This window comes from Eublepharis macularius, chromosome 5, assembly GCF_028583425.1.
Source record: "Eublepharis macularius isolate TG4126 chromosome 5, MPM_Emac_v1.0, whole genome shotgun sequence".
In the NCBI taxonomy this organism is placed as follows: Eukaryota; Metazoa; Chordata; class Lepidosauria; order Squamata; family Eublepharidae; genus Eublepharis; species Eublepharis macularius.
The window spans coordinates 153,717,607-153,734,817 of record NC_072794.1 but is presented as its reverse complement, the minus strand read 5'-3'; the positions used below and the strand labels follow the sequence as shown (position 1 = coordinate 153,734,817).

The 17,211-nt window shown below is 43.3% G+C and overlaps 1 protein-coding gene across 1 annotated transcript; it reads left to right on the top strand.

Moving 5' to 3' along the window:
* The first annotated feature begins 1,092 nt into the window (after nucleotides 1-1,092).
* On the top strand, nucleotides 1,093-16,667 carry AURKA (aurora kinase A). The gene is made up of 9 exons (XM_054980231.1): nucleotides 1,093-1,152; nucleotides 2,490-2,549; nucleotides 5,939-6,209; nucleotides 8,503-8,584; nucleotides 9,244-9,435; nucleotides 11,058-11,196; nucleotides 13,919-14,067; nucleotides 14,756-14,930; nucleotides 16,011-16,667. Exons 2-9 carry the CDS (start codon nucleotides 2,496-2,498, stop codon nucleotides 16,200-16,202), a joined length of 1,254 nt encoding a protein of 417 aa, XP_054836206.1. The 5' UTR covers nucleotides 1,093-1,152; nucleotides 2,490-2,495; the 3' UTR covers nucleotides 16,203-16,667.
* The last annotated feature ends 544 nt before the right edge of the window (nucleotides 16,668-17,211 follow it).

Sequence of the window (17,211 nt, the reverse complement as noted above, 5' to 3'; positions counted from 1 at the left end):
AGCAACAACATACAATTCACAGCTGTCGGAGATGACAGCCAGGACCACTTCCTATTCCATCTTTGCTCTTTGTGCTACAAAGTTCAGAAGACTTCTGAGCCTTTTTCATACTCAAGTTGTGGATTGATGCCTCTTAGCGGAAGTCACAAATGGCCCACCTAAGAGCATCATATATTCTTGGCGAGCCCACAATACCTCACACTTTGTATTTCCATTCACTTTGCATTTCTATTTGGGAAACAGCAAACTGAAAATGGCTGGGTGGGCTTCCACTTCTTGGGAGAAAATTCTTCCTGTAAGTGTAATAATTATAACCATTCCTTTTCCTATCCTATGAGGTAATAATTGCCCTTCTTATAAGTCAGGCCAAGCAGCACCCTCTTTTCTGTCTACCACACTTGGCACAAACAAGCTGCAGCTAACCCTGGCACATCTGAACAGCGCACCGCTACTGTGCCAAGCTAGCTTGGGGTAGCTTATTGCCCCTCAACTGCCAGCCCAGCATCCTTACTGCCCTTCAGGCTAGCCAACTCCCACCAGCTTACACCTGCCCCATAGAAGTGGCCTTAGCTGGAGGACCACAGGTAAGACCCCTCAACGTGCACCCTCCCTCATGAAGGGCCCTGAAGCTGCCTCGTTTGAGAAATAGGCAGTTCGGCGCTTTCCCCTCAACTCGCCCGAACCCCGCGCAGTCCAAAGAGGCTGATGCTCTTGCGCGCCGCTGCTACGGTCGACTGCGCAATGAGGCGATACGCCACTAGCGTAAGCGGGAAAATCAGTTTAGGCTTGCGCAGCGGTGGGCGAAAGCGCGCCACGTAACGTTAAAAGCGCAAACGGATTGAAACCATCCACCTCATAGATGCAATCACTATAGAAGAACGAAGAGAGGAATTGCGCATGTGCAAAGCTAGGCAAGGAGCCCGCTTGCCCTCAGCAGTCGCAATCTTTCCTCCTCCTCACCAGGAAGCCAATGAAACTGGCGTAAAGTAGCCAATAGGCGCGCGAAGAGCTCGGTTACGGTACTTGAAGTGGAGAGATACACCAATCAGAGCGCGGCGGCCGTTTAAAGGGGGTTGGAGGGAGGTGGGACAAAAGGAATTTGAATTCGGGAAGCGTTAGCGGCCGCTGGAGAAGAGCGAGGGGGCGGGAGTGGTGAGTTTCTGAGGGGAGAGAAGCGAGATTGGGGGTGAAATGGGAGGAATAAGGGGCGAGTCGGGGGGCTAGAGCGCGATGAAGTAACCCTCAGGAGCGCTGTGGCTACGCGTCGGGTTGGCTGAAAGAAAAGACTTCAAATTGAAATTGAGTTGGGGGGCAGGTGTAGATGCCTTGAGGCTATTATTTGTTTTCATGGTCTGAGAATTGCTGGCCAGGGCTGTAGACTTCTATTTATTTATTTATTATACGCGTCATTTATATCCCACCTGTGTACTCACTGGGGACTCAAAATGGCTTCGGTTGCTCTCCTACGTTTTATCCTCGCAACAACCTTATTAGTTAGGCTGGTAGTGTTGCCAGCCTCTAGGAGGTGGCTGGAGATCTAGGATTACAAGTGATCTCCAAATGACAGAGATCAGTTTCCCTGGAGAAAGTGGGTGGATTATATGGTGTTATACTCTGATGAGGTCCCTCTCCTCCCCCAAAACCATCCTTCTCAGGATCTGCCCCAAAATCTCCAGTAATTTCCCAACCTGGAGCTGGCAGCCCTATAGGCTCAGTGAGCTTCCATGGTGGCTTTCACGGTGGGGGTTGCGATTTCCGGTGTGTTAAAGTGGTCTCGAGGTGCAGGTAACTTGATCGTTGTATCTACTGTATTGGTCAAATACTACAAAGTAACAGTATCATGGCACCTTTTCTGCTTATCTATTTTAATCCTACCCTTCTCCCAAAGAACTTGGGGTGGTGCACATCCCTTTTCTTCCTATTTTACAATCACAGGTCAGATTTGGATAGTATCATTGGCTCAGAATCATTTTACGTCAGCACAATGAGCCTAAAGTTTAATTTTAAAAGCAACCTTGCAATGACACATCTATCAGTTCCTACATTTGGCCCATGATTATCGTGTATCAAGCTGCATTGCATGATGCCTGGAAAAAATGTTATTGCAATTTTCCAGAAGCTTCCAAGTGAGTTGGTTGAGGAAAGAGGAAGCTCCATGTCAGATTTCATTAGCAGTGGGGTGAGTTAGAGCTGAAGAGAGGGCAGTACAACATATGGTTTAAGCTTACTTTATAACGAAGGCTGTCTGTATTTGATCTGAAGAACTGGGAAAATGTTTTAAAACAACTTGTGGGGCTTGTTGCAGTACAAGATGGGAAGCCTCACTCAGAAAAAATGGAGTCTTAACTTTTTGACGGCAGTCTAGTTTGGGAATTGGAAGGAGGTGGAAAAGCAGTTTCAGATGTCTGGAGGAGTTTTTAGTACAGTCTTCAACTTATTTGTAACCCCCACCCATGGTAAATGACTGACTAAATTTCATTTCTCTGCAGGCAATAATGGACAAAACTGGTAAAGAGAATCTGAGTGGGCTTCCAAGTCATAATGTCAAGGTAAGTGTCCTCCTGCAGGTAATGGCAGAATGCATATTACAATAATAGAAGGCATAGTTCTCACTCCTGGCCTGAAATTAATGTTGATGATAACATGAAGTAGCATCTGTTTTATAGTTTCAGCAGATAATTGTTTTTGTTTTGCATTTGTTGTTACCCACGTTGGCTCCTGACTGCATCATAGAAAGCTGAAATATCTAAACATGGTCCAAAATTATTTATTTATTTTATTCGACTTATATTCCGCCCTCCCTGCATTAGCAGGCTCAGGGTGGATTACAATTTATACAATAGTATAAAATACATATAACTTTAAAACCAATAAAACTCCTTAAATATTTAAAAACACACAACAAAACAGTGTAGCAGCAGATTTTAAGGCCACATAGCAGCAGATTTCTCCAGCGACCATCACCTGACCACCTCCAGAAGTATTTGGCAAAGGCTAGGTGGTAGATACCCTTTGTAGGGGCACAGCTTCCTCTAGGTGGCCGGCAGGGAGGCCCAGGGGCGTCAACCGTACACCTGGCGGAACAGCTCTGTCTTGCAGGCTCGGCGGAAGGATAGCAAATCTGGCCGGGCCCTGATCTCTTTTGACAGAGCGTTCCACCAGGTTGGAGCCAGGACCGGGAAGGCCCTGGCTCTGGTCGACGCTGGGCAGGCCTGCCAGGGGCCAGTAACAACTGTTTGTCACTACATCAAAGTGTCCTCTGGGGCTTATATAGGGAGAGGCGGTTCCATAGATACACCGGTCCCAGTCCGCAGAGGGCTTATAGGTTAATACCAGAACCTGGAATTTGGTCTGGCACTCCACCGGTAACGAATGCAGCTTGTGCAATACCAGTGTTATATGTGCAGTAAAAGGCACTCCGGTGATGACCCGCGCTGCCCCATTTTGGACCAGTTGCAACCGCCGGATCAAGTTCAAGGGAAGCCCTGCGTGGAACGCGTTACAGTAGTCTAGCCTAGAGGTGACCATTACCTGGACCACTGTAGTTAAGTCGCGGGTCGAAAGATAAGACTTGTAAAGATATTGGACATAGATGAATAGGGATTAGGGTATTGGCTTCCCACAGCCAATAGCCTTTGTTGTTCTGTGTTTCTCAAAAGTATGCACCACCACAACTAAGACACCCTTTCATTTCAGATGCCCGATATCTGAGCTGTGTTCCCATCCAGACCAATACATTGAGTGTTCTCCCAGAGTACAGAAAGTGGATGTGACAAGCAATGCAGTTCTAAGCAGTGTTGCATGCATCTCAACCCATCAACTCCAGTGACCTCTGGAGGGTGCATCTCTGCTTAAAGTTGCACCACATGACTTTCAGGGGCTAAGCAAGTCTTGGTTGGTTCTGTTTTCAGTACTCTGAGAGGGAACTTAGTGGTATCAGTTTAGATGGGAGTGCAGCTGAAACTAGGAACTTGATATGAAAGTGACTAAGGCATGCTCTGTGAAAGCGTACACCTTGAAGAAATGTAGAACAAAAAAGAGAAATAAAGTTCTTGCTGGCTGAGAGCAAGAGAAGAAGAGGAGATAAAGGAATGCCACTAGTTGTACGTGCAAAAGCAGCACATGCAACTTACCTTCACTACTTAAAAGAGTCATCCTATGATGACCTGGGATGCAGTAATCAAACATGCCTGCTGCTTCCCAACCTGCTTCTGTGCTGAATATTACCACTGCAGTTGCAAGCCTGCTCAAGATACTGTTCACTTTGAACTATAAGCAAATCTTTGAAGCGATCTAAAGAGACATTTGATTGAATAAAGCACCAGATATTTCAAGATGGATAATAATTCCAGAGGGGTTAATCTACTGCAGCAAAAATAAATAGGAATCCAGGCATTTGAAACGCTAACAAGGTTTTATTCTGGCATAAACTTTTGTAAACTAGAGCACACTGCTTGAGGTGCAAAACCCGTGGCCTCACTAGGATGGAAAACAATAAACATCAAATTCAAAACGGCTGTCAGGTGCAGGAAGTACAGGGTTAGATGTATTTGTACAAAATTCAAGAACAGTACATAGATTATTTACAGTAGCAGTAAATGGCAACTTTTCTAGTGTTGTGAAGCTCGCTAATGCCAGAAAATATCTGTGGCATCTGAAGTGTTACCAAGATTGTTGATAGCTATAATAAAGGAATCTTGAGTCATGCTCAGTGGATTTAGGATACATTGGTACTCAGTGGCCACATTAGCATTTACTGTTAGCCAAGAGTCTCATGATTACTATGTGCCACCCCACCAAACACATACAATATCAAATAGAACTACTAATATTAATTCAAAATGTTATAGTAGTATATTTACCAGAGTGCCTCTAATCACGTAGGGTTGCCTCTACCCATCTCAGTTGAACTTTAGCCAGCCCTTGTACATCTGAAGTGAGGGGAAAGGATTCCTTTTAGCTCAATCAGCATGACAGCTTAGGCGAGAGGGTGGGATTTCCAAGGCATCTGAAGGAGAGCAAGCTGGCTGTGGAGAGAAATATTACTACCCTCTCACTGTGGCCAGGTTGTTCTCTTCCCGATAGCTATCTAGGTGCTGGGATGAGAGTGTGGAGTCTACAAAGGGGGGGTGTTGGAGATGATGGGGTTTGCAATTTACGCGTCAACCACTTGTATCCTCCTTTTTTACAAATTTAAGATAAATGTTTTATGGCACTGTTTTTTCACAACATTGCAAAAGGTAAGAATACAGAGCAAGCAAAGTAGATGCTATTGACTCATTTTTATTTAAGAGCACATGAAACTTTTATGGGAACTGCCCACCAGCCACAAGCTCCATTGGAAAACGGCCTTGCTCACTTCCCTGGACTATGGAGCAGTTGCCACATTAGTGGACAATGCTCAGAAGAGCCATTGGTGGCTCCCGAGGCATCACCGCCTTAGTCATTATAAACTCCACGACCTCTAGATTCTTGTGCATTTCAGTCAAAAAGCTTGGGTATTTGTGGCTTTTTAGCAAAAGTCACAGTATTTCTAACTCTACTGAGTGTTGATACTTTTACAATGAAATCCTAAGAAGAGTTACTCGAGTCTAAGCCTATTGATTTCAATTGGCTTAGACTGCAGTAACTCTGCTTAGGAGTTCACTGTTAATACCTGTTGTTGGGTTACTGTTTTATAAATGCCCTTTGGTGAAACAATTTTTTACTTCTCGTATGGGCTGCCTGTCAACATTTCATGTTTGAGCAATAAAACTGAGATATATTTAATGCCACCTGTGGTCTTTACATTATTATTAATGTGTTTCAGTTTTCTCATACCATGTGCAGAATAGGGTAACAACAAGTCTAATTAACATTTTCTCTTAATTCATAAGGAAAGCAGATTTTTGGCCTATTATACTTGATAGCTGCAGATAATGTGTGCATTCCTTATCAGACAGCTGTTGCGGATGGTCCAAAACGAGTTCCTGTGAGTCAAAATCGGGCACCTGGAAATGTAGTCCAACCACAGCGTGTTTTGGCTGCTTCAAATGTTCCCCAGCGAGTGCCTATTCAGTCAAAGGCACAGAAACCTGTTTCCCATCCAAAACGTCCCAACCAGTTAATTCAGCAGCAGCAGCGTCCAACAGCAACTCAGGTTCAACCAATATCTGCAACTAGAGTTCAAAATAAACCAACTGAAACCTCTCAACAGACCTCCCAGACTGGTAAATACTGCTGCTCGACTATCTAACTTTAAGACATGCACACAAATAAATGTTATACGTGCATACTGTTTCACCTAAAATCAGGGTACATGTACAAAACTGGCAAAGTAGAACTGTAATCATCTTGGAGTAGACTAGGAAAAGCATTCTCTTAAGGTGTATTTCACTGTTTATCTTTCCCCTTGTAGTTCATGATGTTGCTGAGGAATTAGGGCCTGTTTCCCCGGGTGGTCTTAGGAATGGGGCATCAGGGCAGCTGCCATGGCTCTGAGCTGGGTGGGGTGGGGTGGCACCACCCTGCAACCAGCTGCCCCACCACTCTGAGACTTTGCAGAGCAACTGCAATGCTGGCAGGAAGCTGACTGCTGTAAGCGTGATTTTCTTTTTATCCTTCCTCTGTTTGGTGGGGCTATTTTGTCACCCTGGTCAGGGCCTGGTGGGGAGAAGTAAGTTAGCCCCTTGATACAGTTCTTCAATCCTGCCTTCACCACCTCTGGCACCTTGACGCAGTGCTGCAGAGATAAAGCCCAGCCTGAGGAGGCAGAGGGAGCAGGTGGTCAAGCTGGTGAGGAGGGACTGGGGAGAGGAAGAGGATGCCATCCCCCAAGCATGCCCACCATGCAGTGACTTCAGCTGTGTGGTAGTGAGGGGGGACATCACTGAATTTTCCCCAGGGCACTAGAATCTCTAGATTGCTCCCTGATCCTAAACATGTTGCAGCGAGTTAGCTAGTGCTGGCTGTGGAGGTGGGGAAACTAGCTGTTTTTAATAAGTGCCCATCCATAAAGCTCACTAACAGATTTATTTTGAGGAGGACAGAAGGGACAACCCCCTGACCTGGATAGCTCAGGCAAATCTGATCTCATCAGATCTCGGAAGCTAAGCAGGGTTGGCCTTTATTAATAATTGGATGGGATCCTTCCAACAAACACCAGAATCGCAGAACCAGGCAATGGCAAACCACTTCTGTTAGTCTCTTGCCGTGAAAACCCCGGCAGGAGTCGCCATATGAATTCACCGATGAAGGGAGAGCATTGTATGGTACTATAATAACTTGTATAGGATCCTTGAGTGTTCAATGCACTCATTATGGTAACTTTGGTAACACAGGCCATATTGCAAACTGAGGGAGCTTAAACTCAGCTGCTTTCAGTAAGGCACTGTTATGACCTGTACTTTCTTTGGGGTAGATTTTTCTTTTAATCTTCCCCTTACACCCCCTGGGTAGTTTGCTGCCACCAGGAATATATTATTCCAAAATATTTTATTCAAATTTCCCCTTTGGTAACGTGTTTAAGCGTCAGGCTCCTTCGTGGTTCTATGCGGCCCTGAGGATAGGAATGGGATATAACACTGACAGCTACTCTGGGATATAACAAAACAAAATAAATGTTTATTTTTCAAGAAGCATATTGGTTTCATAAAAGTAGTTCTTAGTTCTTAATGTTACTTCATTTAAACTCATTCACACAGATCTCTTGTAAGGCTTCATACACACTTAGCCTCTTTCTCTAGGCTCTGTATTTCTCTCACATAAAACTCCTCAGGCAGCACACAGCTGGCCTCTCTTTCCCTGACTGAGTGTCCTTTCACAAACGTGCTCAGTTCAGGTTCCACACAGGTTATATTTTTCTCATAAAGCACTTCAACATACTCAGGCAGCACACAGCTAGCCTGCTTTCTTCTGACTGAAAACTTTCTCTGTCCACTCTCAGTCTAAACTGCATTCACTCTGCCCACACTCTCAGTCATCAACCAATCACATCACTCACTCTTCCCTCTCTCACCCCCACTCTTCACCTAGCTCAGACCAAGCATTTAAAGACACATGCACACATTTACTTGGAATCATTACAGGCACTTTTATGAGATTGTGACCAATATGATTCCTCTGTGCGGTTGGAAAGTGATTGGAGGGCTTTATTGTACCTTGTTTAATGTTTTAAATTTGATTTGTAAGCTGCCTTGAGCAAAAAGGGAAGGAAAGGAATAAATATTTTAATCAACGAATGAATGAGGGTTGGACCAGGAACTTCCCAGCTTACCACACCAGCTCTGGAGAAAGTAGTTCAACTCTAACAAATCCAGTGGAAATAGGATATTACTTAGCTTGCCTTCAATCTTGAATGCTAAGTTACTTAAATTCTAATGTTATAATTCTGAACTGTCTGTGAAGCATAAAGATGTCCCAGTCTTGCAGGTGGATGGCTTGTGTTCTTCGGCTATTCTTGTTTTAGTGCTATTTTATAAGGCATCAGCTTGATACAAAATGTTCAATTTTTTTCACATGCAGCAAAAAAACCCGAAGCAGAAACTGTATCGAATCAGAAGAGTGAAACTACGGGGGTGTCAAATACAAAAAATGCAGCCAAAAAGTAAGCTCTGTCTTTGGCTTGTCTCTCCATAAGGCAGAATAAGTTTATGCATAATGGCTTTATTTCTTTTACCCTAACAGCAAATCCCAAGGCTTTCTAATCTGAGCATGCTTTCATTTTAATCTTTCATCTTTGTAGCCTGCCTGCTCTTGCCCCACCCCCCCACTGTAAGAAGCTGTGAGATGAGCTTTCTGATCAAGGCAATTATTTTTCTCAAACTGAAGTGCTTCAAATAAATAGGGAAGACACTATGGAATTGCATGGTAGTGTCCCTGTCTTGTCCCTCTCTGCATTACTTGCCTATCTGTCCCACAGCTGTTTTTTTTTCACTGTCTGCAGTTAAATGTGGGCTGGATGAAAGGGAAATGAAATGTCAGATGGAAGCATTAGAAAATCCTAATTCCCTATGTACCTTGGTGTAGTAATCCAGGAAGTAGTTTTTGAGAGTCATGATGGTTAGTACAATGAAACAAAATTTGATGTGAAGTGCTGGTAGTTTAAAAAAAGGCATGTTCCATTGTATAGATGATTAGAAAATGAAATGACAATAAAAGGACCAGTACCATAATATTGAAATGATCAAGGGGTTGGAACACTTTTCTTATAAAGAAAGGCTGAAATATTTGGGGATAATTTAATTTAGTTTCTAATTCTTTTAGAAAACAGTGGTCTCTTGATGATTTTGAAATCGGTCGTCCTTTGGGAAAAGGAAAATTTGGAAATGTGTATTTGGCACGTGAGAAGGAGAGCAAATTCATCTTGGCATTGAAGGTCTTGTTTAAAGTGCAGTTGGAAAAAGCAGGTGTAGAGCATCAGCTGCGTCGGGAAGTAGAAATACAGTCTCATCTTAGGTAAGATTGATATCAAATAGTACATTGCATATGTTGCAGGATTGCTAGTTCTCAAACTAATGTTTAAAACATGTACAGCTAGGGTTCAGTTTGGGGTTCTTTCCATGTAGCAATCCCTGAAGTCTCCCTAAATAAATGGAATTGGTTGGGTGTAGCAGATTCTAAGTATTTAAATGTGTACTTTTAAAAGGGCTTCCCTTGCTGTTATCAGTTAATTGGTACGAAATGGATAAGTAAATTATGTGACAGCAGTGTGCTGGTAAATGGATTTTTTAATCTTCTTCCCCCAATGGTGTCCCATGGTGCCCCAGGAGGACAATACTGGAAAATAATAAAATATTTAAGGAAACATGTTTCTCTTCATATTTTATATATTCCGCAAGTGCAGTGGGGGTTGGTTATGCCCTATTGGTAAATTTCCTTCCCCTTTCCTCAGGTTTTATTTTAAAAACTGAGGTTACAATCTGTTTGAGGTAGTATTTTCATTTATAGGCTGCCTTTCCCACTGTGTCCCAAAGTAGATTACAAGTATGATAAACATCAGTCTCTCAGAAGACAGATTATAAAATACGACTTTTGACTCTAACAGCACAGCTTCCTGATAAGACACAATGCAGCTAGGCTGAGATTGTAGAACGGGGAAAAAATAGAATGTTTACAATAAGACAGTCAATGTAAGAAACTTTTCCCCCTAGCAAAAGTCACTTCCTGAGCTACACTGCAGCTTTGCTTTTATAAGAATGCCTTCCTGCTGGATTTCCTGTTAGAATGAACTGGAAAATAAATGCTATGTAAATCCCAAAGCAGAGGTCATATTGACCCTGAACAAAGTGTGGAATTCCTTTTTAATATATTATTTTTTGTATTGTACTTTTTACAAGTGTATTGGCTGGTAACACCCCAAGTGCAGAAGTTTGACTACAGAGTTATACATTTTATTCATCCATTGTATATTCTTTACACAGCGGTTAATAGTGAAGCTACCAGTGGTTCAAAGCAGAATACTTGGGATGGAGATGGAATATACTTGCAGAGGATTTGAATATATTCAATACATAAGATGATAGTTCTCAAATAGCAAATTAAACTTCTGGATTATGGCCTGGATTGGGCCAATGGGCAACAGGGGCAGCTGCCCAAAGCCCCATGCTGGGAGGGGCCTTGTCCACTCGGAGCTCTGCCCCCTCCTCTAAATAGAGGGGAGAAAAGAAAAGCAAGCTCCTGCTGCCACTTCTACCCAATGTGTCTGGTCCTCAGGCAGGAGGCTTGCAGTGGCAGCTCCTGCCCACATAGCATGGGGTGATGGCTACTCCTTGCTTGACTGCACTGGGGTAGTGGCAGCGGTGGCAGTGATTCTGGGGCCCCATTCTGGACTTCCCCAGAGTCATTAATACCTCCATTGAACTGAAACTGAAGCAGAACAATACAACGCCTGCTAAGTAAAGTTACATCCTTCTATGATAATTGCCTTAAATTGATTTAGAAAGACATCACTTTTCTTAGGATTGCACTCCTGATTGGTCAGAAAATGTTCTATTACAGCCTTGGAAAAGGAGAAAGTAAATGGAAACTCTACATTTTATGATGCTGCACTTGGAAAACACTTGCACACTTTCTTGTAGGCATCCCAATATTCTCAGATTGTATGGCTATTTCCATGATGCTACAAGAGTCTACCTAATCCTGGAGCACGCACCTCATGGGGAAGTGTATAAAGAGCTTCAGAAGCTTACCAAGTTTGATGAGCAGCGAACTGCTACGGTAGGTTTGGCTTGGATTAAGCTTTCCTCGTTTTCTCAATACACCCCCCTCTGAAACATAAAACGACATTTTAAGTCTGATGTTTTCTTGGTGGTGATGAAGATAACTGCTCCAAGAAATTCTTCTTCTGTTGACAGGAGGCATGGCTATGCAAAATAAGCTTTGTTCTTTTTTTGGTGAAGTTTCTTCTTTCTACAAATTCTTTACTTCAGGGCAGGGCAAAAAAATGTGGGTTCCAGTTTAAGATGTAGAGCCCAGTGCTGTATTTACTCCAAACCACCATCTAAGCATAGCTGCTGGGCAGAAAAGAAAGGTTTACAGTCTTTCCAGTTGACAACTGTATTGAAATGTGGGATTGCTGTGCCCTTGGGGTCTTTTAGAGGGTTTTTACCCTGCCACTTTAAACAGCTAGTTGGTAAACCTGAGGAGATGGGTGTACAGCACCTCTAGTTTTACTAAGAGCCAAGCTACAAGAGACGAATTACATGAAGAGGAGCACGTGAAGGGAGTCCCAATGTTAGCCAGGAAGCTGGGGTTTAAAAGAGACATTAAAAGAGAGTTTTAATTTCCCCTCTCTGCAGAGCCAGGGAGATCCTTGCTCAGAGGATTAGTTAAATTTGTCTTTGCCTCCCAAAGGTTCTGTCAGTTTCATCCCCCCCCCCCTTCTAAGAGGCCAAGAGGAAATAAACAAACCTTGATCTCCCTGGTTCTGTAGAGAGGGGAAATTGACAAAGCCTTCCGATCTCTTTTAGAACTCAGCTTCCCAGCTAACATTGACTCCCTTCTCATGCTCCTTCTTGTGTAATTCATTTCTTGTTAGAGCAATGGAATTTCTTAGTTATGGGTGAAGGGTCTGATGGGTGGCACTGAGTTTATAACTCCGCACGCTTTTAAATTTCTAACCGCCCACTTCCCTTAAGGACAAACATATTCTTCCTCAGTAACTTTACATGGGGTGTGAGTATTAAGTAGAATACCCCCACTCTAATCAGAACACCAAGTTTTATTTCTACAAAACCACAACAAATAGAATTGCAGTCAGAAATAATGAAGAAAACCCTTTCTAGCTCTAGTATACTGGTTAGAGCATAAGAGCAGTAGTTAGAAATTGGAGGCTCTGCCTTCTTTGTAGAACATGAATGAGGGAATCTGACATAGCGTCAGCTAACTCAAGACTGAAGATACTTAAGAGGAGGCTTGGCTATCTGGCTGATAAATTGGGCCAGAACACTGGTACAGTAACAGAACCTGCTTTAGGAAGGTTCCCTGGGTTTAGGATATAGGCAGAGGCAAAGCAGGGCTTGTCCTAGGTCAGGGGTGGGCAATTGTTTTGGCTCGGGGGCCACATTGTGGGAGCGGAGGTTAGCGGAGGGCCGCACCTTTTAAAATGATTGCATTCATTAGTTAACTTTGCATTTCAGAAAAGGTATAAAGTGTATCATAAAAATCAATAAATATAAATTAAATAAAATAGTGGTAGTTTTATTCAATTTATTTATTGTGCTAATTTCATGTCATCTATAGCTGCAAGCACATTTAATTTTAGAAGGAAATCTCGGTTCAAGGCAGATTTTTCTGACTGTCTTGGCGGGCCACAAAAAACTCTGTAGTGGGCCGCATGTGGCCCGTGGGCCACAATTTGCCCACCCCTGCCCTAGGTAATACACAAAGTTTTGTGTACATTGAGTTTTTCAATACAGGTGAATTGAGGTTTATATGCAATTTTAAAACTTTGATAACTTACTGTACAGTGGATGCTCTGATGAAATGTTGGCTGTAGTTCATTCAGCCAGGGAGAATGAACTCTCAATGGTAACTTTCATAGCTTGAAAATTTCCTTCATCTTCAACTCTTGCAAAAAATCGCACACTAGCATTTTCCAATGTTTTTGGCTGAAGTTACACAAACTTCCCATAGGGTGGATCAGCGCTTGAATATTTGGCATGAGATAACAGGATCTTATACAGTTGCTATAACAAGGTTGGTTCTGCAAACAAGAAAGTGCTTTAAAGTTAAACTGGCTGTAGTCTTTTGTGACTTCAGAGCTGCTCCAAGTGATAAAGATAATCCTATTCTTCAGAAGGCAGATCAGTAACTAAGGGCAAGGCATATTCTGCAGCCTTGCACCTTTTACCCTACTGCAAGCAGTGAAAAGCTAGTTTTGTAATTGCTATATTGATGACTAAGAGCTTATGCCTGGTCTCTTGGTTGTTGCTATTTTGCTGTAGGAAAGAGGTGCTTTAATTGCTTGATAAGTTTGCTCTGTTAACCCAATGGTGCAGCAAATGCCAAAGTATTCCACCTTCCCTTTTCTTTTATACTCTAAGCCTGGATCCTATGACATATTCCCCTGTGTTTCTTTCTAGCCACTGTGTAGGTTTTTCTTCTGTTGCGGTGTTCACCTTCTCTGCTGCTTGCACCTGTGCATGCATAAGGGCTCCTTGAAAAACCTTGATCTTGCATGCCCAAAATTACTAGAGGCAAAGGGTGCGAATGCTGCAGCACAGAAAAACCTCTGCAGCAGCTGGAGAGAAGTCTGCAGAGAACAGTGTTGTAGGATCCAAGCCTTGGTATTTTCTTAAAGTTGTATTCCGTGGGTTCTGCTACAGTATAATATGTCACTTGAATACACAGAACATTATCCATAAATGCTTAGATTTAATCTTAAATTCTGTTAAAGTGTTCATGTTCTCTCTCTCTCTCTCTCTCTCTCCACCCCCAGTACATCACTGAACTGGCAGACGCGCTGTTATATTGCCACTCAAAAAGAGTAATTCATCGGGACATAAAGCCTGAAAACTTGCTGCTGGGATCAAATGGAGAACTGAAGATTGCCGACTTTGGGTGGTCTGTGCACGCTCCCTCTTCAAGGTGAGCGGTTGAGCTTCTGAAAATCAGTGTTAATTCTGTGAAGATGCACCAGCAGCAGAAGTTGCCTGGCCAGCAGGGACTTGTTTTCTATCGGCAGTAAGGATATGTGAAAGTGGCATAGGCCTTGGGTCTGGTTCTACAAGCCGAGGGGAACAGGGTGAACCCGTTTGCTTGAAAGGACTGGGATATTAAGGCTAAGGAGATCACAGGATGGAGGTCCAGAATAGATGCTAGTATAGCAGTTAGGACGTTGCAATGGGCATGAGAAAAGCAAAGTTTGTTTTTGTGCTTGCTTGAATTAGTCTCTCAGCCAGCTTATCTTGCGGGGATGAACCGAGAGAGAACTATGCATGCTGCCCTAAGCTTGGAGGAAGGGTTGGGATAAAATGTGACTGACACTGAAGCTTCCCCAATAAGAAGCTATTCTGAGTATTTAGCTGTGGTTAATTAAGCCAAACCTACCTTGACATTGCAGGAATCGCTAGTTCGTGGGAACAAGGAGATGGCAAGGGTTTACACTGCAGGCACGATTAGAGAAGTGTTGGCGAATGTAGCTCTAGAGGAATGCCTTTGGGGGATGGGGGGGGTCAGCCTAAGAGCTGCATCTGCTTTGAATACTCTATTTCTCTGGGCTAGTAACATTTAGCATGTCACACTGTGTATGTATATATATATATTAATACTCCAGAAGATCAACTCTGTGTGGTACCCTTGACTACCTACCGCCTGAAATGATTGAAGGGAGGACGCATGATGAGAAGGTGGACCTGTGGAGCATCGGTGTACTCTGTTACGAATTTCTAGTAGGAAAGCCTCCGTTTGAAGCAAAAACCTACCAGGAAACATACAGAGCCATTTCAAAGGTGAGTTAGAATGCCACTTGACTACTTTGTCCATCTTTATTTCAAAGAGAAAACTTCCTCTAATAACTCTTCCAGAATTCCCAGGTTTCCATCCTTCAGAAAATAACTGTATGACAGACAGAACTAAGAGACATGCTGAGAGACATAGCAGCCAATCAGAAGTGTTAGGAATCCATCAACAAGGGTTTTATGTGGTAGAGTTCAGTTTTGAAGGTTGAGAGTTGAACGGTTAGGCTGACAGGAGTGAAAAGTAAAGATCTGAGGGAATCTCAGATCTGTGATTAAAGTTTCCCTGATGAGGGAACGAAGTATACTGAAGTGTTGCAGTAAATCAGCAGGATTTTTCTGGGCCTGGAATATAATTTAGTGGCTGCAAAGAACGGTGGTGATGTGATATAAACCTACCTGGGATGGTTTCCCTGAGACATGTACAGCATAAAATTTAACACATCTCTGTTTCATTGTTAATTCTTACCTCAGTCTGTGTTTTTTAAATTAAATTTTATTCTTGTTTGCTTTACACAGAAGTTCTTCCATGTCTGTCAGTTTTACCTCAGTGATCAATCCGTGTGTGTGAGGGGGGGGGGATGTTCAGGCCCAAATCCTGTCTCTTTTGAACTCAGTACCTTTTCATTTCCTGCCAAGAACCCCAGTGCAGTGGGGTAGGTGATAAACTGAAATTGTGATAGGACAACCTGTTAAAAGAATTGCCACTTGCTATAAATGTCTTTTCTATAAACATCTAGTTTACTGGAAAGATCTCTTTTCCCTACTAGAGCACAGTAGTAGGAGGTTGGGGTGGTTCTGAAACACTCTGCAGCCCCCCAATCTACTTCCCACTTGAATTCTCCAATAGAAAAGCATACTACATTGTGTAAGCAACGGGAAGGAGGGAGACAAAGCTAGTTATGTAGCAGGCTTAGCAGGATTTCAAGAAGACACACAGTTGCCAAAGGTCTAGTGAGTGATAAAGATGGTGGAGACCTAATGGCAATCACTGTTTAAAAGTGTTCATTGCATCTTGAACTTGCTTTTTCCCACTATGTTGTATCTAATGGTAGCTATTTCTTTGGATTACAGGTGGAGTACAGATTTCCTCCTTTTGTAACAGAGGGAGCAAGAGATCTGATTTCAAAGCTCCTGAAGCATAATCCGTACCACAGGCTGCCACTGGAAGAAGTGCTCAAACACCCCTGGGTTACAGCAAACTCTACAAAAGCTCCCAGGCAGCAACTCACTGAAGCCACTAACACTAAAGCAATCCAGTCATAGTCCAAGGAGCTCTGCAGGACTGTAGCTTGTGGCAGGAAATAGTTGTGATTACAGCTATTGTAGCGCACCCAACATAGGCTGCTGACAGTTGGACTCAAGAAAGGCAGAGGAGAATACGAATTACAAGCTGTTGATTGTGAACTTGATAACATTGCAGCTCAAACCTTATAGGGCTCTCCAGTGCAATTTCACAGGGCATGGGTACCTTTTACTTGAAGTCCAGTTGCACATGATCCAAACACACCCGGGTACAGTTGGTCGAGGCCCTCAGCCATTTGGCTGATATCCACCAGGTGCCCTTTTTGGGGTTATTGGAACAGTGCAATAATACTGAAGACTACGGAAGTGTGGTGATGTGAAATTGATTGAATTTGCCTCCAAATGTGTGCTGATAATTGTGAAGTCTCTTTAATTGTCTGTCCTGTCTTTAGTTGTAAGGCATTTGAAGCATTTATTAAATAAAGATTTGTTTATAAACACAATCCGCATGTTCAGGCAGTTTTTTAAAAAATGAATCTGCTGCCAAAACTATTAAGTCATCCTGAAGATCAACACATGGCAGCACCAGCAGGGCCAATGGAATGGAAGATAGTAAGCACGGCTTAGGCCCAGCAAGGTGGTCTAGACCTGGGCAGCTGCCAGTCAAGCCCCAGATGCTGGCTGAGTTGCTAGGGCTAGACTTGTTGCCAGTATGAATGGCCACATACAAGCCATGTCTCTCCGTCCCCTCCCATTATGTACAGACATACTAGCACCTTCAGAGGCCCAGAGGAGGGTGCTTCTTCTAAGCCAACTTCCTACCCCTATTCTAGAAGGCATGCAAAAGTACAGGCTTTTGCAACAACAAAGCTCTTCACAGGAAGTAGGCCTATGGTGGATTAGTTCCAGGGAAGTCAAGAAGCACCATTGACTGTTTCTGTAGCCAAATTTTGACTTTAGGAGTGGTAAAGGCAGGTTCACAGAATCACAGAGTTGTAAGGGGCCATACAGACCTAGCCCAACCCCCTGC